General features: G+C 41.6%; 1 protein-coding gene and 1 long non-coding RNA gene across 10 annotated transcripts in view; one reads left to right on the top strand and one right to left on the bottom strand.

Annotated features, from left to right (window-relative positions):
* ZEB1 (zinc finger E-box binding homeobox 1) overlaps positions 1 to 26105 on the bottom strand; it is a 194752-nt gene extending 168647 nt beyond the window's left edge. For all 4 annotated transcript variants that reach the window (XM_059909812.1, XM_059909819.1, XM_059909815.1 and 1 more), the window contains exon 1: positions 26023 to 26105. In XM_059909812.1, the coding sequence (XP_059765795.1) occupies positions 26023 to 26080 (58 nt within the window). In that variant the 5' untranslated portion in view covers positions 26081 to 26105. The remainder of the gene's footprint in view (positions 1 to 26022) is intronic.
* The window catches only part of LOC132356752 (uncharacterized), a 107720-nt gene continuing 105174 nt past the window's right edge, over positions 25008 to 27553 (top strand). For 5 of the 6 annotated variants that reach the window (XR_009500045.1, XR_009500039.1, XR_009500029.1 and 2 more), the window contains exon 1: positions 25651 to 25801. This is a non-coding gene — a long non-coding RNA (uncharacterized LOC132356752). Of the gene's footprint in view, positions 25115 to 25650; positions 25802 to 27553 lie in introns of those variants that run through there. The other variant, XR_009500034.1, reaches the window with a different exon arrangement.

Raw genomic sequence — 27553 nt, 5'->3', positions numbered from 1 at the left:
AATAGTTTTCATTGTTTCAAATTGATATTTATTAAGTCTGTTAAAAGAGCTTTAATCACTAAACAACTGATTCAGCAAAACAAGAAAAAATGAGTTAAGTTCTGAACCATTCTGAGACTACGGTTCAATATGTTCAAAATAGCCCTGAACAAGCTGAAATGTCCAAGTTAGCAAGAAATCTCCCACAATTCTTGTCTAAAAGGAGGAAGAGTCTTTTCACCCAAGGCACTGAACAGAGCTTTTCTTCTGAAACAAAGTGTATGAGGTACAGCGAACAAACTGTAAAGGTAACTAGTTCTTTTGTCATATGGTCCCCCTACAACCTTCTTATATTTTAACGATTAGTGACTGTTCGTAGCTTCTAATCAACTATCACCAATAAGGATGTAATAGCTTCTGCTACTGAAAGTCTTGCGAGCCTAAGCATATTCTTAATTTTCAAACAGATTATCAGAACGTAAATCAGAAAGTTTAAAAGAATAAGATTCAAGAATTTTCAATTTCATTATTGTAAAATTAAAATACTAATTAAATACTTAACTATATTTATATTTAAGCATTTGACACTTAAGACTTGACAAACTGGCATAATTACCAGGCTTACAAAAATCCTCGCAGAAAAACACACATATAATCTTTTATTATATATACTATACACATACTTGAACACATGAAAAACCTCTTATGCTATGAACTACTGTGAGGCAATCTAATCTAGTTTACTGATAAGGGAAAAGGGAGATGCCCCCAAATACAGTGCCTTGATACAGTATCCTTAATGTGTTTATGATAAAACAGAAGTACCTAGGTCAAATGGGAACCACAAGTACCAACCAGCAGCCCTGGTCTGCTCTCCATTAGTGTATGGAAAGTATAGAGGAGAGGACAGCAAGCCCACCTACACTTGGCTTGCACTTCCTCCTCCGAAAGGACCATCACCCCATCCCCCAGCAAGCCTCCCTAACAGAAAAAGATAAATGGGGTGGAATTATGGCAAGTTGGCTCCAAGTTCTGTTCTCCTCCTCAAGACACGTTCAGTAAAAAACCGGAGCGCACATCTGGTCTGACAAGCACTTAAGCTTACAGAGGAGGTGAAAGTGAAATCATACGTGGGGCACTCATGGCTTCTGTGTCAAAGGTCGCTTAGCAGTATTTCAGCTGCTGCTTACTAAGACCCAAAGTAGGCCGAGCATAGAGAACCACAAAATCATGGTACATCTGCTCCAAAAGGCACCTTTGGAAATCATGTGCTCCAACCTTTTTGTTATACAAACATATGGGTATAGCATATTTGATTTAACTCTGAATTTCCTAAGAGCTATTACTCATCTGTCGAAAGACACACACATACATAAATAAACAAAAGGATAGGCGGGCATAACTGTCCAACCACAAAATGAAAAAAAGCCTATAAATCAAAAGCTATGATTTAAATTATGTAATAAATAACAAAAAATTTAGGTTTAACACAATCCTATAATAAATTACTGGGTTTTTGTATTTTTCTAAAGGGAAATATTCAGGACAGAAATAACAATGCTATGAAAATAAATTTAAAGCCTTTTAAAGCAGATGAAATATCAGGTTGAATAATCTTTTTAAAATGAACCAGAATTGATTGCTTAGGTTTATTGAAACATGCTGAAAACGTTCAAATGAAAATGTTAACTATAATTCAGTGCTAAAATAAATTTTACTTTTTTTCTGTGCTACCATGTAATGTAGAAAGCTCTCAAGAGCTTTTTGAAACAGAAGCATTCAAAAGGGCCTTGGGGGAGGGGCAGGGTAAAGGGCCAGCAGGGAACTGGGAACAAATGGCCATCCACTGGGCAGTGACTGAGGATTCGAAGAGCAAGTGTGTTTTGTTCCTGCCATTCTTGGGATGTGGACTCAACAGCTACCGAACAAAAATCCCTGATGCTACAAACACAAAAAATGTGCCCTACGACTATAAAAAGCGAGGTAGGGTTTTTTTTGCAGGGGAGAAACGCAACATTTAGAATTCATACCTTAAGTACAGCTGGAATATGAGGCAAAATTGACAACTTTTGTATTTTTATTCTGAGTACTTTTGCAGCTTTCCAACAGGACTGTCCACATGTGGGAGGGAGTGAAGCCAATCTCTCCCTCTCTCTTCAGCAAACCAGTTCGCACCCCTATGTCTAAAAGCTGGGAGTCAAAGAAAGAAAACGGCACTCACCTCCCCAGCCCCTGCGGCCCCTCATCTGCACAGAAGGGCACCTCACCCACTGAGGACGGGGTCACTCTCTTCCTCGCCAGCCACATGCCTGCAGAGAACGTCCTCCACTCCACCCCACTCCGCCCCAGAGACCTGCCCCTTGGTCACCACCCAGAACAACCCACCTTCACCTGCAACACCTAACTCCCCGACCATCCCTCCTCTCTGCCTCTCAGGACTTGGTCCCTACCACACGTCCTGGACAGTCCCAGAACGCCTCCCCTCTCTACCAGCTCCGTGTCTCGGCTCACTTCCTTCCCTCCCAGCTCTGTCCCTAAGGAGCATGAGCTTCTCAACCTCTTCTCGCCCAGCTCCCACCTCCGTAAAACGGGAAAGATGATATGTACTTCGTGTTCACTCATTTATTCCACGAGTATCTGAGCACGTTCTGCAGGTCAGGCACCGAGAATACAACTCCTGTCCTCATGGAACTGACGTTATAGACTCTCCTGGGACAACGATGGTTGTTGTGAGGGTTAAATGAGTTGATACACATAAAGAACAACGCACAGCACATAACATGCGATATTTGCCACAGCTGATCATCTCAACTGCTCTAACTCCAGCACAGCTATTGAGTTTGGGGAAACTGCTGAGTTTCCCCAAACTCACAGCTTTCCACTGTGCCAGCCTGGTGAAAGCTCAGTCCTGGATTCATGCTACATTCTGATCTCCATCACTGGTTTAGGCTAGAGAGGGCATCACAACTATATCGATCTGTTCTATTGAAAATGTGGCTCACATTTCCAGTCTCAGCTGGACCCTCAGGCGGGCTCACTGATTACTTCATTTGTTCTCGGTTGATTCCTTCTCTCCTTTGTGGGGCTCCTCTTTCCCTGCTTGACTCTGAAACACTGAGATTCCCCAAGAGCCCGTCTCCTGCCCTCTTCTACGTTCTCTGCGCACGGGCGCTCCGCGCAGGGGCTCGTGATTTCAACGGCCTCTGACACATTGGTTCTCCCAGCCCAGGGTCCTCAGCCACGTCCCACAGCATCAGATTCAAAACGCCGACTGCCCTGTCAGACCCCAAACTCAGAATGCCCCAAACCGGCTCCCTTAGCTTCTCAACTGGTCCTTACTCGTCACGTGTTCGCTCTCTGTTCGGTGTCATCACCATCCACGCAAGCACCCGGCGAGAAACTCCGGAGTCAATCTTATCTACTCCTGCCCACCACCCGCCCCGCCATTTCCAAGCATCAAGGCCTACTGAAGTTACTATTAACCAACAACAAACGTACAGAGTCTGAAATCTGTTCCCTCTTCCCCATTTCTGTTAACACAGCCCTAAAGTCCTCATCAGCTCTGAGTAAGCCAACTACCTGGCCTCCCCGCCTCCAAGCTTTTTCTCTTCAAATTTACCATCCATAACAGCTACCAGAGTAACCCATTCAGCTTGGCTGCAATCAAATCAGCCCCTGCTTAAAACTCTTTGACGGCTTCCCAAAGCACAGAATGAGAGATGAAGTTCAAGCTCCTAAAAATGGCATAAAAAAGCTTTCCGTGATCTGGTTCCATAGCTCTCCACCCTCTCGGTCCCTTACTTCTACTCCTACCAACACACACACCTGCGTGCACTTCCAGAACACATCTGCTGCTTCTCACCAACGTGGCTTCACTCCTCTTCTCCCATTCCCCTCCCCCCCCCTCCGTTCTCATACACACACAGACACACGCACAAATGCTAATTCTCTCTCTCTGATCCTTTAATATTCAGTTCAGACATTATCTCTTCCAGTACTGCTTTCTTTGGCCATTCTTTCCATTTCTCTTTATTACAGTGACTGTACTGTATCACAAATATCTGTTTTTGTGACTCTATCCATTGTCGACTGTGAGTTCTCTTAACTGCAGGACCACAGCTCTATCCATCATTGTATCCCTAGCAATTAGCACAGTGCCTACAACACAGATGGCAATCATTAAACGTTGGTTACGTTATACTGTCTAGTCTCATATCAAGAACAGCAAGTAAGTCATCAAGTGCCAGATTGTAAAATTATATAAAACTGAAAACGAGAAGTTAGGTGATTTTTCCTTTCTGAATGTTAAGCGCTATTACTAAAATGTTATGAACAAGGCTTAAAGATTAGCTGCAGCTCCATTCAACAAAAATCAGACTTTTTACTCTAAAAAAAAATCAGACTTTTGCTATAGTTTATCCTCCAAATGGTTTCAAGTCTGTACCAAAGGAAAAAGTTTACAATTCATAAAATGTATCCCTAAGTGTTTTGACGTCTGAAAGAAAGAGATCTTGTGCCCAAAGCAGGATGCGCTTGGTAGGGGAAGAGAGTAAGAACATGGAGTTATAAAACCCCTGAATTTATACTGAGTAAGAACATGGAGTTATAAAACCCTTGAATTTCTATAAGCTAATATCAGATTCTCAAAAGGGTGTGACCCTCAGTGGGTAAAGAACTATTGCTCTAAAGGATCTGTCTGATTCTTCTCTCTTTACCTCTGGTGCCTTATTTCCAAATATTACTACTAGCTTCTTCACAGATCACTTACAATTGCCCAATTCTCTCTATTCACAGTCTAACTCTACCTGATTATAAGAATTTCCCAAAAGTATCATGTCAACATCCCTGAATCAAATATTGCTGTCCCAAATTTATACATGCTACCATTAAACTTTCTTATTTTAGATTATGACTCCATCAACTCATCTTCAGAAAAAGAAAGAAAGGTCACTACCACCATTTGTGCATGTGGTCAGACCTGCAGTTAGACTACCGGGTACTTTGACCCATCCACTCTTCTCATCTCATGAATACACGGACACAAGTTTCATTTAGGAGTAAATTTAAGCAATGGCTGGAAATATATCATTTACTCATGTTACTTTTCACATTCTAGATAAAAGAAAGGGAATTACATAGTCTCATAGTCTGATAACATGGTGGCAACCTTCAGCAACAATACCCTATTTATTAAACAGTGTTGAAAATGATGGCATGTTCCCCTTGGAGATCTACTTCACATGATCTTCCGCAGCTCAGTGGGCTGGAGACAAGCTGCCTGGCTTTCAGGCTCCACTTACTAGCTGTGTGACCATAGGCAACAGCCTCTCTGTGTCTCCGTGTCCTTGGCTATAAAATGAGGATAACAATCTCCTCCTCACAGGATTTTAATACAGATTAAATGAGTTAATATTTTCTAAGTGCCTAGAATAGTGCCTGACACATAAAACTATTAAGTGTTTTATAAATAAATAAAACAAAACGGTAATATTCTGAATGCAAATGCAATTTGCACCCACAAATGCAACCGCAGGAATAAAAGACATCATACATGTTTTAAGTTAGAAAAATATAAGGTAAGGCAAGGCCTTTCTCAAACTTCTTAAAATGCAGTCAATAAGTGGAAAACATATGAAAGTAGAAAACTATGTAAATCCAGTGCTTAGAAAAGTGTAAAAGAATTAAAGTTATCTGTACCCCTTGAAATAAATGACTACATGTTGGAGTACCTCACAACCAGCATTAGAAACTATTATGCTCTATTAGATACAAAGATCATATTAAAAACTCAAGATATCCAAAAGGATTCACTTTTCTGTTTCCAGTTACTATTTTCAATTAAATATTGATTATCAGTGATTAATTTTATAAGTAATTATTAATGGGAAATACTAAAAAACATTTCCATAAAATAAGTTTAAGGTATAAAGAATAATACAATACGTATGAGTATTCACCATCCAGTTTGGGGGAAAAAAAAAAAAATTACCCTTACCTCTTATATTTACTCTGCGTCCTTCCCCAAAGTAATGTTATTCACTTATCCCAAAATTTTGTATTTATCATTCCCTTTAGAGTTGTAGTATACTGGTATCCTTAAACAGTATATTACTTCACTTTGCATGTTCTTGAATTTTATATGAGTGCAACCATGCTGCATATTTTTCTATGATTTGTTTTGTACCAACAGTACATTCCTCAGATGATCTGAGTTGTTGAGCACAGCTATAACTCATCCATTTTCAGTCATGAACAGCATTCCATTGTATGAATATACCACTTTGCATCCTACTGTGGATTTGAGGGGTTTTTTGTTTTGTTTTGTTGTTATGAACGGTGCTGTATGGACTAGACACATCACCTGATATGTCTGTAGAGAGGTTTCCCTAAGACATACTTAGGAATGGAGACACTGGATCATAATGTATGTGCGTCTGCACCTTTATTTAATATCACCAAATTTTTTTTCTAGTGGGTATTTTTTCTAGCAAGTGTTCCAGTCGCTCCATATTTACATGAACAGAAATATCATTTGGCTTTTAATCTTTGAGAATCTAGGAGAAATGAAATGCCTTCTCATTGCAGCATTTGGTTAATAATATGGTTTTAATATGCACTTCCCTGATTACTCATGAGGTTGAATATCTTATAATATGCTTATTGGCCAAATGACTTCATTCTTTTATGAAGTACACATTTAAATCCCTTGCCCAGTTTTCTGTTGTCTTTATTCCACTGTGTGGCAGATCTTTATTTGTGAATACTAATCCCTATTGTCTTTAGATATCTATTAGTGAAAAGAAATTGTTAATTTTGATGTAGTCATGTTTGCTCATGTTTTGCTCTACGTATGCATTTTTACCTTATTTATTCAGAGTCATTAAAACACTCTACTCTGTTATTTTTAGAAAGTGGTATGGTTCTACTTTAACTATGCCTTTATCTTACCTACAGATTTAGATCTATAATCCAGCCCAGTTGGTTTCTCTAAATATTATGAGGTGCTGCTCCAACTCAACTTTCTTCCACTTAATCAACCAACTACCCCAATTTTTGAAAGAGCCATCCTGTCTCCACTGACTGGCAATACCAATGCTGTTACTGATGATCACGTTTCCTTAATGAGTATCTTACTATTATCCCTTGGATATTTTGTAGAATTTTCTAGTAGCCTGTGTGGAGCTGGTATTTTTGAGAGAGTATTTTTCCTTTATGTTTGAAGACCGTTCAATTTCCTATCCCTTCTTGAGCCAATCAATATGAGCTATGTCTTTCTAGGGATTTGTCCATTTGATCTAAACTTTCAACTACAGGAGCATAAAGCTGACCACTCCCGAGACAGCTATGGGAGCACACTCCCTTCTTCATTCTGGAAGCATACTGCTTTGTGACCTCTCTCTTCCCTTGACTAATCTTGCTGGCAGTTTTCAATTCTCTTAGTCTTTTCAAATAATCTGTTTTTAGTTGCACTGTTTTCCTCTCTGATTTACTTTTGTTTTCTATTTCATTAACTTGCATTTATTTCCTTTTTATGTTACTTGAAGGAGTACTCTTTTATTCTTCTAATTCTTAAGAATTCAGTTATTATTTTTCAGCCTTTAGTCCTGTAAATAAGCATTAAAGTCTACAAGTTTCCATAAAGCACCACTTTAGCTATATCACACAACTTCTGATATATAGTATTTTATACTGTTAAATTATAAATATTTTCTAATGTTCTTTTTGAGTTTTTCTTTGGCCCAAGAGTTATTTTGTAAATAATACACCTGAATTCCCAAACATACAGGGAAATTATGTTATAGTTATTGTTATATATATTGTTATGTACTTATAGTTAATGGCATTGTAAACAGAGAATGCAGTGATGCCAATATACTGAAATTTGTTAAAACTGGCTGTATTTGACCAGAATATTATCAGTTTTTTAAAATGTTCCCCATGTGCTTGTAAATACTATTATTAAAATCTTCTACATTTTTGTTGATTTTTCTCTGCTTATTCCAACACTAATAAGCAGAGAAATTATTTTAAATTTATTAAAAATCAATTTAAATCTCTCTTTAGTAAGGGAGACTGTTTTTAATAACTTACAATGCTGATGGATTTGCCTGTTTTTTCTGTGGTCCTATCTATTGTTTGCTTAATATATTTTGAAAGCATATTATCAGGTACACAGCAATTTTAAATTACCGTTCCTTTTATCTTTTTATCATTATTTGGTGACCCTCACTCTCTAGGATAGTTTTTTTCTCCCAAAGTCAACTTTACACAATATTAACATAGCCACATAAGACAACTTTTCTTTAGTAAGTATTATCAGGCATGTCTTATGTTTATCCTTTTTATTTTCAAGTTTTTATATCCTTTTTAAAGGTATGTTTCTTACAAAGAGCATATAACTAGATTTTGTTATTTTAGCCAATCTGACAATCAGTTTCCGTTAACAGGAGCATTTTTTCCAATTTATATGCATTTAATTTCTAATATATTTGCATTTATTACTACTACCTTATTTTGTGCTTTCTACTTGTATCCCCTTTTCTATGTTTCTTTTCTTCTTCCTTGTCTTTTTTTAAAAAATTAAGTATTTTTTCTCATTCTATTTCCCTCCTCTACTAGTTTGGAAGATACACATACTATTTCTAGATTTTTATTCCTATCTCAGAAATTTTAACATGAATACATAACTTACCAGGGTCTACAGCTTATCAATAATTTTACCCTCCTCCCAAGTTTTACAGTGTTTGTCTAAACCTACCCTTATTTATCATTTCCTGGGTTTTCTATCCTTACATCTCAGACCTTCCATCTGCAACCACCTTCCTTACCTGTGAGACTACAGTGATCAGAAACTCAGAGAACATAACAGTGGAAGTATGACCACGACTGATAACTGACTGCTGCCTCAACCCAATACACTAAGGACAGGTGGCGACCCCAGGCTCTGCACAACGCAGGTGACCATGAACAGGTGGGGGTTAGTGTGGCCCTGAACCCTGAAAATAGCTGACACCTTGCTTCCCTCCCCACATGCCTAAGGTCCTTCCGAAGAACAGACTGTCAAAGTCTGCCTTCCGGCCATAAACCATTTTTGAAGTTAGTACAGTAAAACTCCACACTCGTCTGCTATGGATGCAAAGGAAGATGCACCTCCCTCAAGAGCCCAGCCTGCCACGGTAAGAGCTAACGCTACAACGCGTCTCATTGCCACGGTAAGAGCTAACGCTACAACGCGTCTCATGGCCACGGTAAGAGCTAACGCTACAACGCGTCTCATGGCCACGGTAAGAGCTAACGCTACAACGCGTCTCATGGCCACGGTAAGAGCTAACGCTACAACGCGTCTCATGGCCACGGTAAGAGCTAACGCTACAACGCGTCTCATGGCCACGGTAAGAGCTAACGCTACAACGCGTCTCATGGCCACGGTAAGAGCTAACGCTACAACGCGTCTCATGGCCACGGTAAGAGCTAACGCTACAACGCGTCTCATGGCCACGGTAAGAGCTAACGCTACAACGCGTCTCATGGCCACGGTAAGAGCTAACGCTACAACGCGTCTCATGGCCACGGTAAGAGCTAACGCTACAACGCGTCTCATGGCCACGGTAAGAGCTAACGCTACAACGCGTCTCATGGCCACGGTAAGAGCTAACGCTACAACGCGTCTCATGGCCACGGTAAGAGCTAACGCTACAACGCGTCTCATGGCCACGGTAAGAGCTAACGCTACAACGCGTCTCATGGCCACGGTAAGAGCTAACGCTACAACGCGTCTCATGGCCACGGTAAGAGCTAACGCTACAACGCGTCTCATGGCCACGGTAAGAGCTAACGCTACAACGCGTCTCATGGCCACGGTAAGAGCTAACGCTACAACGCGTCTCATGGCCACGGTAAGAGCTAACGCTACAACGCGTCTCATGGCCACGGTAAGAGCTAACGCTACAACGCGTCTCATGGCCACGGTAAGAGCTAACGCTACAACGCGTCTCATGGCCACGGTAAGAGCTAACGCTACAACGCGTCTCATGGCCACGGTAAGAGCTAACGCTACAACGCGTCTCATGGCCACGGTAAGAGCTAACGCTACAACGCGTCTCATGGCCACGGTAAGAGCTAACGCTACAACGCGTCTCATGGCCACGGTAAGAGCTAACGCTACAACGCGTCTCATGGCCACGGTAAGAGCTAACGCTACAACGCGTCTCATGACACTTCAGCTTTACCAGTGTCACACGTGGCATTACGTCTTACTGTTGTCACACATGGGAAGTTAAACATATAAATAAGGTACAAAAGGTACAAATGAATATTAGTAAGATGAGGTTAGTTAAGTTTTTAAGTTTTGATTTAAAAATACAGTTTATAACATACAGAGCACAAAAGCCCCTTAATTGACATAAAATTAGGTCCAATGTGAAATACTTAGAGAACATATATAAATAAGATGGTATTTTTTACGTAAGAATTATTACCTTAGTGGTTGAAACATGATAAAAAGTGTGCTTTCTCAGCACTAGGTCTAGAGAAAGGCACTAGTTTTCATCTATCCTGTAGCATACAGTGTAATTTCCCAAAGAAGCTTGAATTTTTTTCTGTTTGTTTAATAAGAAAAACACACACCAGTCCTACAGCTATTTTGAATCAGAAACATTCAGGTAAACAAAGTGTTATTTTATTTGGAATATGAAAGTTTTGTAGATGCCTAGTTATTTCCACGTAGACAGTAAAAGAGCCAGCTCACTTATCAGCCTCGTCTACCATAGGCAAGCAGGTATCGGATCATGCCAGCCAAAAGAATGGCAAGCATCATCTACCTTATTTTATTAAATATCTATGGTAGAGAACTGATGACAAAGTACATATAACAGGTTCACGAGATAGAGCTCTATACAGACCATTAAGAAGTGCCAGAAATAATCTAGAAAACTGTCTCGTAATAAAAAACGCAGAGGATTTTACATCTTTGGAGAACCATAATTAATGGCAGTAAAACCACCTTATTCCATAGGACTGTAAGTCCACAACACATGTGCATGGGTTGTGATTTACTGATTTGAAAAGAGGAAAAAAATAAAAATACAAAATTCCTCAAAATAGTGCAGAGCTCAAAAGTAGCCAACTTGGTGCACAGATTTTAGCAATCACCTCCAACCAAGGCCACTTCTGCTTCTAGTGAAGTAAGTCTTTTATTCATAGATGATGAAGCGGTAGTGGTGACAGTCATGATGGTGGCCACACCATCAGAGCAATTACTATGTGACTCTCTTAGCGTTATAGCATACAAGCAAAAACTTGGGAACACAGGAAAAATCAGTGTTTACTTTCATACTTTTCCCACTTTTAGTAAAGCAAGCATACATCTTCTTGAATTTTTAATCACTTAACATTTAATACATAAAGAAGATGATGAATTATATAATCGTTGTCACTCTCTGCTTCAAGACCTTTGGCAATTCCCCATCACTTCCAAGATAAAAAACAATCATGGCAATACAAAGCTTTCTTTTCTTCATTTGCTTCCCATCTAATTCTCTAGCCTCATCTCTAGCCATTCCTCCACTCACCCTACAGAGTTTGCCCAAACATGACTTGCAGGTCCCACAATGTGTGTGTGTGTGTGTGTGTGTGTGTGTGTGTGTGTGTGTGTGTGTGTGAGAGAGAGAGAGAAAGAGAGAGAGAGAGAGATGCTTTTGCACATACAATACCCTGTCTGGAATATTATTTTCCACATCTTCACTAAGACAACCGACACACATCTTTTAAGACATGGCCATCCCCTCCATGCGTGTGGGACAGAATATCACATCAGTTACCAAACTAAATTCTTAAGGTTTGTTTTCCTATGTTTCTTCCCTAGTACACTGGAAGCTCTTCAGGGCAACATACCGTATCTTTCATCCTAAGAGTCTCACTGCCTTGCACACAGTAATCCATCATGTTCATTCTACAGATGAACACACTTGGGCCCAAATAAATTGAATTATTTTCCCAATTTCATAGGCCAATTAATAGCAGATTTAATATTAGAATCTAAGACTTCTATCTTCCAGTTCAATGCTCTTTCTATAAGCGCACCTAAGGATACCAGATCAGAAGGAATTATGCATTAATATCTATAATGTTCAAGCCAGACACAGAGCTAAACGGAGTATAAAAAAGTGAGAGCTTTACAAACAAAAATAAGATACAAGTTAGTTATAAAGAATTTTCAAGGAATAGGAATAGGTGATAAAAATAAATAGAAAAGTTAGATAGAAAAATACTATCTTAAAAATAAGAATCACATAGGAGTTAGTCCAGTGACATATACACTTTTTAGGACATGAAAAAGATAAATAATAAGTAAATAAATATATCTGTAATCAACTTCAAAGTAACTAAACATTTTTTTCCTTAAACAATATAAGGGGTAAAATATGTAGCTAAAAATCAACAAGATCAACCACTTATGCCACGGTAAAAGGAAAGTAGCCTTATTTGGTGTATAAGTTACCTTTTATGGGAAAAAACTTGTAGGAAGCGAGATTTTAACTTAAATAAAAAATCATGGGCTTCCCTGGTGGCACAGTGGTTGAGAACCTGCCTGCCAATGCAGGGGACATGGGTTCAAGCCCTGGTCTGGGAAGATCCCACATGTCGTGCAGCAACTGGGCCCGTGAGCCACAACTACTGAGCCTGCGCCCTGCAACAAGAGAGGCCACGATAGTGAAAGGCCCGCACGCTGCCTGAAGAGTGGTCCCCGCTTGCCGCAACTAGAGAAAGCCCTCACACAGAAACGAAGACCCAACACAGCCAAAAATAAATAAATAATTTAAAAAAAAAACAAAAAACACCAGTCCAAGAAGAATGAACTGAAAAAAGCTCTCAATTGAGTAAAAATAATATTAACCAACTCAGATGTATACACTTTTAAATATTATAAAATACATAAAATTTTTAAATAGCCTTTCAAGTTACCCTTGGGGCACAGGGGAGCAGGGCAATAAAATTCTTCTCCCAGGGTTCACCTTCATTCAACAAGCACTGAATGCCCACCATGTGCCAGCTCACTGAGAGGCAAGAAAGGGCAGCGGCTAGGAGTATAGATCTAAATGGATTCAAACCCCGCTTCTACTGCTTATCAGCTGTGTGAACTTGGGTAAATCACTTAATCTCTTTGCCTGTTTGCTCACCTACAAAAAGGGTCTAAAAACCGTAACAGGATCACTGTGAGAATCAAACGAGCTAGTCAAATGTAAAGCACTCAGAACAGCACCTGGCAGGCGGAGAGCAGCGTAAATGCAGTAGGTGCTGTACCTGCCATGTCACTACTACCACTCGACCACCCCCTGGCATGCCAGGGTGAGGAAGACAGTCTCCATCCTAAAGGAAACCAGGGTCAGGTAGGGAGGATGACACAGAAACACACCATAACACAGCAGAAAAAGCACAATAATACAAGTATAAAAGATGGATCCACAGGTGTAACAGAAAAGAATTAACTTTCTCTGACAAATGGGAAAGGGATCATGGAAAGCATTTTAGACGAAGAAATACCTGAGATGAACTCCTGTCCACCTTTCAAAACATACCAAAACGTATGGGGTAGTGGGGAAAAAAGTGTGTACCAGGTAGAGGGAACAAAAGTACCTCCAAAGACACGGAGAAAAACCCAGAAATCTGTAGGTCGGAGGGGCCACCAGAGAGAGGAAAGAAACAGCGGGGCAGGACCATAAACCAGGGCCTGGGATCTCATGCGAAGGATCTTGGTTTTGTCCTGTAAGTTAATAAAGATCCAAGGAAGGGGTTTAATTGGGGTAGTGACTGAATCAGACTTTTTCCACAGAGATAATTTTGGCAGCAGCCTGCATGACAGACCAGAGGAAGGAGAAGTAACTGGCTAGTGTAAGAGTGAAGTGCTAAGCTCACTGACACCACACAAGAGTAAGAGACCACCAAGAGAACATCCACACTCGGCTCAACTCTGGCTACTCTCTCTCAAGCATCTTTCCCGGAAACTTTAGCCTTGAACGTCTCCATGAAGTCAAAGTGTGTTGAGGACACAGAAAACTTGAAAACGCTGACTAGACACAATGAAACTGCGCTCAGTTTAAAAATGTATAAAACCAGGAAAGCAGGATTTGTGTTCCTCTACAATCAAGAGCTTTGGTTCTTAGTCAGGTTCTGAAAAATATTCTTAAAAACCTCAAATAGAAATTCTCATGCTGAATTTTGATGAGTAAGATCAAGTTTTTGTCTCTTGCAAACTATTCAAGGCTGTCTCAGGCAGGATTGCAGATGAAGATCAAAACAAGGTAGAGACAAAAATTAACCTGAAATGGATCACAGACCTAAATGTTAAAGCTATAAACTTAAAACAAAACAAAACATAGCAGCAAATCTTCCTCAACTGGGCAAAGATTTCCTAGAATTCAAAAAGCACAAAGCCTAAAAGAATAAAATTATAAATTGGACTTCATCAAATGTGGTACAAGCCACAGAAAGGGAGAAAATATTTTCAATATCTATATACAACAAAGAACTTGGATCCAGAATATAAAAAGATCTCTTGCAACTCAATAATAAAAAGACAAGCAACCCAATTAAAAGTAGATAAATGATTAGAACAGATATTTCACAAAAGAAAATACAGAAATGGCCGTTAAGTACATCAAAAGATACTCCAACATCATTAGTTATCACTGAAATCCAAATGAAAACCAAAAGGATACTACTACACACCTACTGGAATTGCCTAATTTATTTATTTATTTTTAACATCTTTATTGGAGTATAATTGTTTTACGATGGTATGTTAGTTTTTGCTGTATAACAAAGTGAATCAGCTATATGCATACGTATATCCCCATATCCCCTCCCTCTTGAGCCTCCCTCCCACCCTCCCTATCCCACCCCTCTAGGTGGTCACAAAGCACCAGAGCAGATCTCCCTGTGCCATGCGGCTGCTTCCCACCAGCTATCTATTTTACGTTTGGTAGTGTATATATGTCCATGCCACTCTCTCACTTCATCCCAGCTTACCCCTCCCCCTCCCCATGTCCTTAAGTCCACTCTCTAACACCTGCATAGTTATTCCTGTCCTCCCCCTAGGTTCATCAGTACCATTTTTCTTTTAGATTCCACATATATGCGTTAGCATACAGTGTTTGTTTTTCTCTTTCTGGCTTATTTCACTCTGTAGGACAGACTCTAGGTCCATCCCCTCACTACAGATAACTCAATTTCGTTTCTTTTTCTGGCTGAGTAATATTCCATTGTATCTATGTGTCACATCTTCTTCATCCATGGAATAGCCTAATTTAAAACATGGACAAACGTTTGCAAGGATTGGAGCAACTAGAACTTTCATACACTGTAAAAGGTGAAATGTTACAAGCACTTTAGAAACTAGTTTGGCAGTTTCTTGCAAAGTTAAATGAACACTTACTACATGAGCCAGCAATTCTACCCAAAAGAAATGTAAGCATATATTCGCAAGAAAAATTGGATGTGAACACTCATATCTGCTTTATTCTACAGCAAAGAACCAGAAACAACTCAAATGCAGGCATACCTCGTTTTATGGCACTTCACTTTACAGCACTTCGCAGACACTGCGGGTTTTTTTGTTGTTTTTTAAACAACTTGAAGGTTTGGAGCAACCTTCTGTTATCAGATGATGGTTAGCATGTTTCAGCAAATAAGTATTTTAATTAAGGTATGCACACTGTTTTTTAAGACAATGCTATTGCACACTTAACAGAGTACAGGACAGTGTAAACATTTTATATGCACTGGGAAACCAAAAAATTCATTTGACACAGTTTATTGTGATATTCATTTTATTGTGGTGGTCTGGAACCAAAGGCCAAGGTCTGCCTGTAGTAAGCCCATTGTAGATGAAGAGAGAAACCAATTCCATCACACGATGGAAGACTACTGAGCAACACAGAAGGAATGTACTACTGACACATGCAATAACACGATGAAAACGTTATGCTGAGCAAAAGAGCACAGACAGCACATACTGTATGGTTCTGTTTATATGAAACCCTAAAACGGTAAATCTCACCTTTAGGGATCAAAACCAGATCAGTGGTTGCTCGGGCAGAGGCAGGGAGGACCGACTGAGATGAGGTACAAGCAGGAAACGTTCTGTATCTTGACTGTGGTGGTGGTTACACTGGTAGCCACAGGCATGTCAACACTCACCAAAATGTTACATGCATACTAGTGTATACATACAACCTTCCTCAAGCTAAAAAACATATACAAATAGCTATAAGATGAAGCTTCAGTGTATAATGCAAATTATACCTCAATAAAGTTTATTAACACACACACAAAACAGGGTAGCGTTTTAACTTTTGTCTTAGGATTGCCTTGATCCATAAGCACAAGAACATACTATGTCTTAGGAAGACATACAACTGTCTTCTTTGATATATTCCAAACTAAATGAATGAAACCATGAAAAGTTGTGGATGCCACATTCATTAAGCTACTCAATTTTTTTTTCATCTTTTTTTGGAGTATAATTGCTTTACAATGTTGTGTTAGTTTCTGCTGTAAACAAAGTGAATCAGCTATATGTATACATATATCCCCTTATCCCCTCCCTCTTGAGCCTCCCTCTAACCCTATCTACCCTCCCCAGGTCAAGGTTCTTTGTTTTATGCAATAGAATAACACTAGGACATTACCCTTGAAGTTCAGGTCAATGTTATACATAAAGTAATATGGTGAGGTCTCTCTCAATGTAATGCTCTTTAAAAAAGAGTTCAAGGCAGCCTTCCTGAAGCCAAAAAACATATACTAATAGCTATAAGATGAAGCTTCAGTGTATATTACTATCCTATTACTGATTTAACAGACAGCCTTGTTCTTAAGGCCAGAACAACTAAGCAATGTTTAAAGTCAAAGCTATAGAAGCAATGGACAAATTTTATAACAACATCCTTTTAGATGGCAGTATGTCAGTTAAAGTTAATTGTGGACAAGAGAATAAGGAATTAAGCGTCAGCTGATGCAAGATGCATTTAAAACAAACATAATCTAATAATATAAATAAAACAAACATTTATTGAATGCTTAAAACTCTGCTAAGCGCAGTGCTTCATAAACTCTAAGGTTACCATCCCCATTTTACATATGGGAGAATTCAAGCATACGGAGACTAAGTAACTTGGCCAAGGTGACTCATCTAGTAAATTATAGGATCAACTCAAATCCTTAACCACTGTTTGCTCCCCTTCAGAAAGAAACACTATATTCAAAAATTGAACTCCAGATTCACCAGAGACCTAAATATGAAAGGTAAAACTACAAAACTATTAGAAGAAAATCTAAGAAAATATCTTTGCAATTCATGGATTAGGAAGAACTTCTTACTACCCACAAAGTCAAAAATTTGACAGATGTAAATATATTAAAATTAGGGATTTCCATACCATAGTCAAAGTCAACAGGTGACTGGGATTACTATCTCAAATACACAAGAAATTCTAGGAAATCAACAAGTAGAAACCGAACCAAAAAGAAGGGCAAAGAGTATGAATAAGCCAGACATGGAAAGGGAAACTCAAATGGCCAGCAAGGATATGAAGAAATAATCAACCTCGCTAGTAAACAAGAAAATACATATTAAAGCAACTACAATATTCTATTTAACAACTGTCAAACTAGCCAAATGCAGATGTTGTACAATACCAAAAGCTGACAAAAATGTGAGAAAATAGGAATTTTTATGTAACACTGGTGAAGGTAAAAATTGGTGTAGCCGTTTTAGAAATAATCTGGCAGAATTTAGTGATATTAAATATGTGACTAACCTATAACTCAGCAATACTATGCCTGGATGTATGTTCCCAGAGAAACTCTTCCACAGCCATTAGCAACATGTAAAAAGATGCTTTTTACAGAATTATTTGTACCCAAGAGTTGGAGTCAACCTAGGCATCCCTCATTAGGGGAACTGATGAGTAATTGATAAGTGCTGACACAAACCATGAAATACTGCACAGCTGGAAGCAATGAACTAGATGTACTTACAGGAACATGAACAGATCTCGAACAACACGGGGTGGCGAAAGTAAAATATACAGCAAAATATCAGGTACACAGATGCAAAACACACAAAGAACTAGATAATTTTACAAGGACAGAGACATAGCCAAGGACATATATAAAACACATTAGATTGGGTGGAAGTGAGGGTTGGGGAGGACAGGGTGAATGGGAGTTGAGGTAGGGAATGAAGAGGGAAAATTACAATCCAAATAATGGGAGTATGCCTCTAAGTAGACCAAACCAACTCCCTGCACCCGAAATGTTTTAAGTGATACCGGCACATCAACTGTTAAATTTGATGGATTTATGGGAATAATTAGAAATCCATTTTTATGAGGTGATTGAGTATTCTACACAATACATTTGGTTTTTACTATGACAAATTTGAAAATTCGCAGCTTCTAGTTCTTCCTTGTTATCATCATAGATAAAACGGTCTAATAACGGAATACCAAGCTACTAGCCTGGGAAGCTGTAACCTGGTCCAAGCAAACTAGTAATAGGAACTTGGCAAAGTCCTTTTACCTCTTTGAATCTGTTTGCTTATCTGAAAAAAATGGATTTGGATGATTGTCCCGAATCCCTCCAGCTCCACAATTTCTATTTTCTTAATTTTTATTCATATGAAATTATTTTCTCTCTGCTCCAACTATTCCCTCCCCTGCAACCAAAAAAAATAAATAAAAAACAAGAGTATCAAAAGAGATTTAGAAAAGTGACGTAGCAATAGGAATGAATAGCAACTTAGCTTTTTAGGGTAGAAAGGAGAAAACATTAGAGATACAGTGATGTTCAGAGAGCCTTTGCAAGTATCTAAGTCAGAGTGACGTTAACTTGAGTCCAGGTTCAGACACTGTATTCCGTTAAGGATTTTACTACCCACTATTCCACGCATCACCACTGCCCCTTCTCAAAACACATATTATAGTCTCGTATGGAGTTTCTACTTGAAGGCCCTAAATTGCAGCTTATCTGTATCAATTTTCAGATTAAAAATGATGATTCCCTAAAAGTCCCTTCCATATTAAAAATGTAAGATTCCAAGAGAATGATGAATTTTTTAATCAACAAACTGGTCACCCTGAGCATTTAATAAAAAACCAAGCATTCAATTAGATCTGTAGATTAAATGGATATAAAGACATTAAAAATAAGGGAAATTAGACTATATTGTGGCTTGGTGACCATGAAGAGTAACTGAGGTATCTAAAGAATAGTGGTGTCACATTTTATAAAAAGAAAATTGATATCACAATATTTAAAATATCTTAAAAGCTGGAATTAGAATATACCTAAAATTTTGAAACTGGAACATTTTAAAAGAGAAAAGAGATGTCTTGCAATATTTTTAGAATACAATAATAAACATGAGAAACTGACATCATTCCCATATTTATCTTCATTCACACTGAAGTTTAAATATGGATGGGGAAGGGGCGGGGGAAGGGGAGTGGGAATTAAGAGGTCACGAAACATCTGTTCCTAATAATTCCAGCACAGATGCAGTTGTTTCAGCAAAAGCGAGGATGAAGGTCCTCCAGGCTGCCCTGCTATGAGGTCTTCCACCCACAGCTACAGTGCAGACCCCAAACCCTGCACATCAAGTCCCAGGAATAGAGTTGACTGTAGGAGAAAATGTGTACATGGACAATTAACTGCATTCCCTATGTCTACAGAGCACCTGTATTAAATAACAAGGAAACGTTTGACAAAATAAACGAGAGGAAAACAACCTCTTAGAGAATGAAAAATAAGAATCTAATAAAACGTTTCATAGCTGTAACGCAAGCATGGACTTGAATTCCGCTTTTTTGGCTGTTCCTTCTGGAATCTTTGGATTTATCTACACCTAAATGATATACTCCAAAATACGTTTTAACAAAATTAATGAAGTGAGTTGAAAACATTAAATTTTTTTCTCTGAACACAATCCACAGGCAAACTTTACTCATTAGAGAGCACCGTGCTATTTAAGTATGTTGCCATACTTCCAAGACACTCCGTTTCAGGTTAACAAGCAGCATAACCCACCCCATCACGTGCACAGCATACTGAAAAACTGTATTTGGTAAAATCGATGTCCTAAGAATGTTTCCTTTGCAGATAAAATTCTTCAAACGCTGTCCCATAGAGATGTCTGTCAAAGGGTACAAACTTCCAATTATAACACGAATAAACTCCGGGGGACTGATGCACAGCATGAGGACACTAGTTAACAGAACTGTATGCTGTACGTGAAAGCTGCTATGAGAGTAGTTTTAATGTTCTCACCATGGCGACAACAGAGTGTAATTACGTGAGGTGAAGGGTGTGTTGACTAACATTATCGTGGCAAACATGTGCAATATATACATGTATCAAATCATCACACTGTACACCTTAAACTTACACAATGTTGTACGCCTATTACATCTCAATAAAGCTGGAAAAACTTAGAAAAAAAGCCACTGTCCCATCCAAAGGAAAGATTATTTCCTATAGCAATGCTTGTATAACAGATCACATTTAAATTTAACCAGGGATGCTACAGAACTTTTCCTACTATGTGTATATCCATTTATTTTCTACTTTTAATATAACTAGTTTAATGATCATTTAGCTAGTTACAGGCACAACGTACAGCCTTTTTAAAAGTATTTTAAAAAATACATTTTATTATATTTCCTAATCAGAGTATCTTTCTAATTTAAAAATTTTTACTTTTCTTTCAACAATGAACTTTTGTTTTATTTAGCTTATAGCTCTATTAGAGATGAACATACATTTCCCCATAAATTAGTGATCATACTGCAAGGATTAAGAAACCTTTTTCAGTCCTAAATACTATTTCTACCATTTCACCAAGTCCTCTAACCTCTCATTGCACTTTTGCACACCAATGCATATCTTCTTCCAACATCTGCATGACTTTTCTTCTCCTCCATTGCAATTCACTACAGGTAGTTAAGAGTAGCTAACAATATAATTCCACATGATATTGCATCTGTGTTTACATCTGGCTCTAATCACATGCTTAGAAGTGATTTATACAGGGGAAACCAAAAAAGGAGGAAAAAAAAACACAACTATGAGAAACAATTAAGTTATTTTAAATGTATCATTCTCAACTTGACAACTTTCTCACCACAGGCTTCAAAGTCACTGAAATTGCAAACATAGGGTATGGCATTTCAAAAACACTGGATATAAGAAAGAAAAAAAAGTACTAACCAAATATTTCATATGCTTTTATACTACGGTCATTTTAACAAGTGATTGGTGCTTTCAATTTATAAGATAGTTTAAGTTTTGCTCCATGCTACAACTGTATATGTCATGGCTTTGTGGTAAAGTTCCTCAGTTCATAAAAAAATAAGTTGATAGTAACCAAACCTATTCACTACTGAGCTCTAGGAATTAGAAAACCACACTCAAGAACTGTGTCAGGAAATGTAAAACTATATTTACACACACACACACACACACACACTCTCTCTCTCTCGAAGAACTATGACACCCTAAAATGAGAATTCACACAGGCTTACCTGATAATTCACATAATTCCTACTTATTTCAAGATAAAGAGTATTACTGTTGCATTATGGTACTGGTGTTGGTGCATTTACAGAAATACCATTAAAAAAAATTAGGGAAGTAAATACTTCTAACATTTGACCTAATGAAAGGCTTCTAAAAGTTTACAGTAACATTAACATAATTATATAGACACAGGCCAAAAAGACATAACTAAATACATTAAATCTCATGCAATACAAGTTACAGTACCAATTTATATTTGTTGAAAAGTAAGAATTCTTTGAATACAAGCATACAATAATTAGTAAACTGCAGAGACTCTTAAATGCATTTAAAACTTCAAAACAAATTTACATTCCTTAATTTACAATTGGTAAATTTAAAATTTATACACTACTTGATTCTAAATCTTAATTAGAAGGGGAAGGAAAAGATAAAAATCGCTAACATCTGAGTGACTGCTGGTAAATACCTTCTTCAGTAGTTGTCTGCCAACCCATGTATAGTTTTAAGTCTATGTAAGTTATGAAAAAATAATTACACAGTATCACCGATCAGTTAATTTCCTATTTTCTTACCATATTCAACCATTTACATTTTTTAATGTCTAAAAATATATATTTCCAGGGATCTTACCATGAATGAAAAAGGAGATTAGAAAATATAGTAAGAATGCAAAATAAATATGGACCAATCATTACATATTCTTCTCCAAACCTAACAACATAAAACAAAACTTTCTTTAAAAAAGCAGTAATACAACTGGTCTAAAGCAAGACTAAATTGACAGCAATCTCAGTTGCAAGATTTAAAAAGACCAAATTTATACAACTGTTCAAGCTAAAACAATCTTACTTCTTTCCAGTCCTAGCAGACTAGAAAATGCTTATGCCTAATTTACCCAGGGCTAGTTTGAAATAAGGGTAAGACCCGGAATTATACGGAAGGTCCCTATCAAAGCAGAGGTCCCAAATCAACAGGAGATGGACAGATTCATGGTATCTTACACCAATAATCATCTTTGTTAGCATCCTCTACTGGTGGTTTCCAAAGACAGCAAGTAGAAATGCAAATGACAGAAGATATGTACCTGTTAGTCCATCCAGAGTGAATTAATCAGTATGTGGTCATCAGCAGCTAGAGTACATTTCTCAAACAGACAAATAAATAAGTAACCACAAAGAGTATAAGTGGAAAATGGGAAGGCAGATTTTTAAAATACAGCAAACAAAGCATTACATTATAAACGGTAAGAAAAAAAAAATCAATTTAAGCCACTAACATCATCACCATAGAGTTACTACATAAGGTTTCAGGCTTTGGCCAAACCTTGCTCAACTGTTTTACCCCTGTCAAGTTACATTACCTGATGCTCCCATTAACATCCTACTCTGCAGATATATTCCGGAAAGGAAATTTAAATGTTTTACCTAAGGCTTAGCAGAAAATCTGCATGCCTTATTCTAAAATGAACAAAAAATTATTTACATATAAATTACAGCATAAAGTATCTCTATGACCATCTCCCACTGTATACATCATTTATTCCTTCATTAAAAAGATTTAAGAGTTAACATTTTCCAAGCGATTCTCTCCAATAAACAACTGCAACTTAAATATGACTGCGTTGCTAAGAAATCTTAACCAGCACCTATCCTGAGGTTTCACAACACAATGGCATACAACTTCATTTTTAATTTGCAAATCATGAGGCTTAATCGAATAGCGTGGCTGTAATAATCAGCAATGGATGAAATGCATCTGAGAACAAAAAGAAATACAAGGACAGAGCCAACACTGATGAAAATGGAAGATACCTGTAGTAGCACAGTGCTATCTGAAACACCTTTTGTTTTCTCAGAGTGATGCACACTGCAGACGAGACATTTTGTGCTAAACAGCCCCAAATCTGTTTCTCTAATAGTAAACACAAAGGAAAAACACTGACAGCAAGCGCGGTAAATAAATCGCTCCCTTGAGAATGAAAGCAGCAGACTGGAGGGGCTGACACGCGCAGGGGAAAACTAAACACCATCTTTTTCTACCTGCGCAAGTTGCCATTTGCTGCAGCCGTCCAGCAGCTCTCTTTCCTGCTGATTTCAAGTACCTTTCGGGATCGCTTTTTCCCCCTAAGTCAGCTGTTGATATGCCTTATGGGTGTAATATTCGTATCACAGGATCTTTAGGAGGAAAATCCATCCTTTCCTGCTCAGGTAAACATGTTTACAGCAGCTGCACAGACGCTGGGTGGTTCAGACTCACATGTCACACACATGTCGTCAGCAACAAGAAAAGCCCCTTTCTCTGGCGACGAACATTTTAAATAAGGTAAAACGCGAACAGCCCTTTCCAAACCAACTTACCTTTCATAAAGCCACAGCAGCAACAGCTCGATATAGCACACACAATTTGACGCTAAAACAGGAAATTAAAATTGCAATAGCCTGTGCTCCGCTGCGGCCGTAACAAGTCATCTCTCCACAATGAGGACGCCCAATATTAGTTATCGGTCATAGCTAACGGAGGTCTTTAAAATGCAAATGTGTATTTGGATAACTAACACCGTTCATGAAAGCGGTGATTCTAATGTCGACTCGAATATATTAAAATTACGTTTACGATTGGAAGGAAACATCTTGAAACCGCCTAAAAGCTTCGTATCTGCTTCGAGACAGGAAATCCCACACAAAATCTGAAATTGCCAGGAAAGGTTACAAAACCTCGCGTTTCGCATCCCAGAGGGGAGGGAGAAAGGGGGCCCGGGCGTGGGGGTGGGGCGAGCGCCGGGGAGTTCTGACTTAAACCCGCATTTCCTCATTTTCTGGCGGACACGGCGATCCCATTTCAGGCGCCTTTATTTCCCGACTCTCAGAAACTCGTTTTAAAAATAACGCAGGAACCCACACGAGCCCCTCGGTCCGTTAGGTCCGTGCAATTCCTTATATAGACTCGGCCGCAGCCGGCGGCAGGGCCGTTGCCGCCCATTATTCTCCAAACAGGTACCGGGCGGGCGGGGGCCGCGCTCCAGCCTCGGCCCTGTCGCCGCAGGAACTGTCCAGACAATACCCACCAGCAGACGTTCGCTGCCGAGCGGCGGGCGGGCGGGCGGGCACAGCGGCGCCCGAGATAAGCAGACATGCAGTCAACTTACACCGTTTCTCCCAACTGCAGAAGGCGACTGTGCAAACCACCACCACATGTTCGGGGCTCGCGCTCGCTCTCTCGTCATTATTGTTATTTTTCTAAACTCTCACGCCAGGCAGGGCGGGTGTGCGTCCCCGGCGCAACGGCACTCATCAGTAAACACCGCGGCCCGCAGCGCAGGCAGCAGCGCCCCGCGTCCGTCGGTCCGGCCGCCCCTCCCCCACCCTCCTTCCACCCGAGATCCTGAGCGCCGTCCAAGCTCCGTTCGCCGGCTTCACGCCCCGCGCGTCCGGCCCAGGTAACAACTTCCCCAAACCGAAAGAGCACAAGGAAGGCGCACGCTCGGCACCCCATCCCGGCGCGGAGGAGGCGTCCTCCCGGGCGGGGACCTGTCTGCGGTGCTTACCGGTCCCGAGACCAGGTAACAACTCCGCAAACCCGCCGCCCCCCGCGGCTCCCGCGGCCGCAGCTCTGCGTCCGCCCCACCCGCCCGCCGGCTCCCCGCGGGACGCGGACGGCGCTCGGGGCGAGGCGGCGGCCGCGGGCGCGGGAGAGGAAGGGCGCTTAGGCATCCGCACCCCGCGCCGCGAAGCCCCGTCCCGCGCCGAGCGCGCCTCGCCAGCCGGTCCCAACTTTACCGCCGCCGGCCCGGCCCGTCCGCCCGCCGCGCGCTCCGCGCCGCCCGCGCACACGCGCGCACGGACGACACGCAGCCCGCGGCCGCCGCGTCCCGCCGCCGCCGCCGCCGCCCGCCCGCAGCCCGGCCCGCCCGCCCGAGCCGCGGGGCCCGAGCGCCGGCGCCGGCGGGGCTGCGGCGCGCGGAAGCCACTCTACACAGGCAGCGCCGGGCACAAGTTAGTTCCTCGGCTCCGGGGCCTCGGCGCCGCGGGGACGAAACGCCGAGGGCGCCGAGGAGGAGGGGAGGGGGGCGCCGAGGGGCACAAGAGTGGGGAAAAGTGCGAAAAGAAGCAACAGCCGCTCCCCCGGAGCCCAGAAAAGTGGACGCCGCGTCCCGGCCGCCCGCCTGCGCCGGGGATGCGGCGGCGGCGGCGGCTAACGGTCCAGCGAGGCGGCAGGGGCGGCGGGAGCCGCTAGGCGGAGAGACCAGGTAAGAGACATAACGGTTCAGGGAGAGCGGGCGGCCGCGGCGCGGCTCCCGAGGCGGCGGCCCGGAGGGGGGCAGAGAGCACTACTTTCTACTTTCCCACTCCACTTGGCCCGTCCCTGCCCGGCCGCCCCCAGCCCGGCTCGCCCCCCTCGCCCCCGGGGGTGCCCCGGCCGCCCGGCTCCCCCTGACTCCGCCGCTCCCCGGTCCCCTCCGCCACTTACCGTTATTGCGCCGCGGGTTCGCCTGCTTTCTGCGCTTACACCTGGGGCCATCCGCCATGATCCTCTCGCTTGTGTCTAAATGCTCGAGTCACCTCCTCCCCCTCCCTCCCTCCCCCTTCCCCCCCGCCCCTCCGCCTCCACCCCTCCCCCCTCCCCACCGCACCTGGTTTACGACACTCGCGGCTTTACGACATCACCTTCCTTACACCTAGAGCCGCTCGCTCTACGGCCGGAACCTTGTTGCTAGGGAGAGGACGGTTTGCGGCCGCTGGGGGAGCGGCCGAGTTTGCATTGAGGGGTGAGGGAGAAGTTTCCCCCAGGTGTCGCGGGCTGGGGGCGGGGGCGCTGGGGAGCGGTGCGGACGTGGTCCGAAGGGCGACTGGCCGTCGGAGTGAGAAAGGTAAAGTAGGAGGCTCTGAACCGGCCACACCCGCCGCGGCCGCCAGGGGCACGATCGGGTCTGGCTGATTCTCCCCGGGATCCGGTGTCCTCGGAGCTGCCCCCGGAGTGGCCGGAGCGACCTGTTCTCCCTCCTCCTCACGGGGGGCTCACGCACCCCGGGCCGCCCGGGGACGCCCCGGGATCGGGGACAGGCAGGTCCGGGGAGCGGCGAGGGCCTGCTTCGGGACACGCGGTGCACGGGGAGAGGCCACCTGACCCCGCACGTCTGACTCTCTGCCCCTCCTCGGACGCACGGTTTTCCCCCGGGCGACCCGGGATGGGAAGTGACTTCAACGAGATAGAAGTCCAGCTGGAGCGACGGAGGGGCGAGGAGTTCCGCTTGCGAGCCACCTCGGCGGTAACGCGGCCTGAGTAATGCCCACGCCGGCCTGTCTCACTTCCTCCTCCGCGCCGGGCGCTCACCTGCTGTCACCTCGGCCGCCCCCGCCCCCGGCCGGCCAGATCCGAGGCCTCCAGACTTAGAGCTGAGGTTATCAACAGGCCGCGATTTAGTACCTAGACGGGCAGCTGTGGCTGCGAATGACCTTCCGGCAAGAAACGAGGGCCGGCGGGGGCGGTCTTGGGGGCAGAGCGGTGGCGATCTTCTCTGAGGTCTTTGTACAAGTTCGGGGACTTATGAAGGGCCACGTAGATAACACCACAAATACCAAGAAAGTCAGGTCTTAAGTGCTCGGTAGGGACTTAGCTTTCCCCTCCTCCCCGCCTTCAAATGAGGAAATGTCTTTCGGACCAACCTTACGGAATAAATGAGCCGGGCTGCACTTCGAATCGTGCAGTTCCAAGCGAAAACGGTAAGAGATGACAGAGAAATTGAGGAGACCGGAGCGTGACGAAGTATGAGAAATAACCCAGTCACCTAGCACAGTGCTGTCACAGTAGGTGCTCAATAAATTCATGCCTATAATTTCTGCCGTGCCTATGGCAGGACTTTTTTATTATGTTAATCTTCTAAACACTCTGCAGACTTTTAGAAGATTCATTAATAATCTCTTCAAACCTTTCAACTGAAATAAATTTACAGCTGAAGTCTGGTAATTTAAAATTAGAAAGTTTAATCCTGAATAAAGAT

This window comes from Balaenoptera ricei, chromosome 2, assembly GCF_028023285.1.
Source record: "Balaenoptera ricei isolate mBalRic1 chromosome 2, mBalRic1.hap2, whole genome shotgun sequence".
In the NCBI taxonomy this organism is placed as follows: Eukaryota; Metazoa; Chordata; class Mammalia; order Artiodactyla; family Balaenopteridae; genus Balaenoptera; species Balaenoptera ricei.
This window is presented reverse-complemented; position numbering and strand designations above follow the sequence as displayed.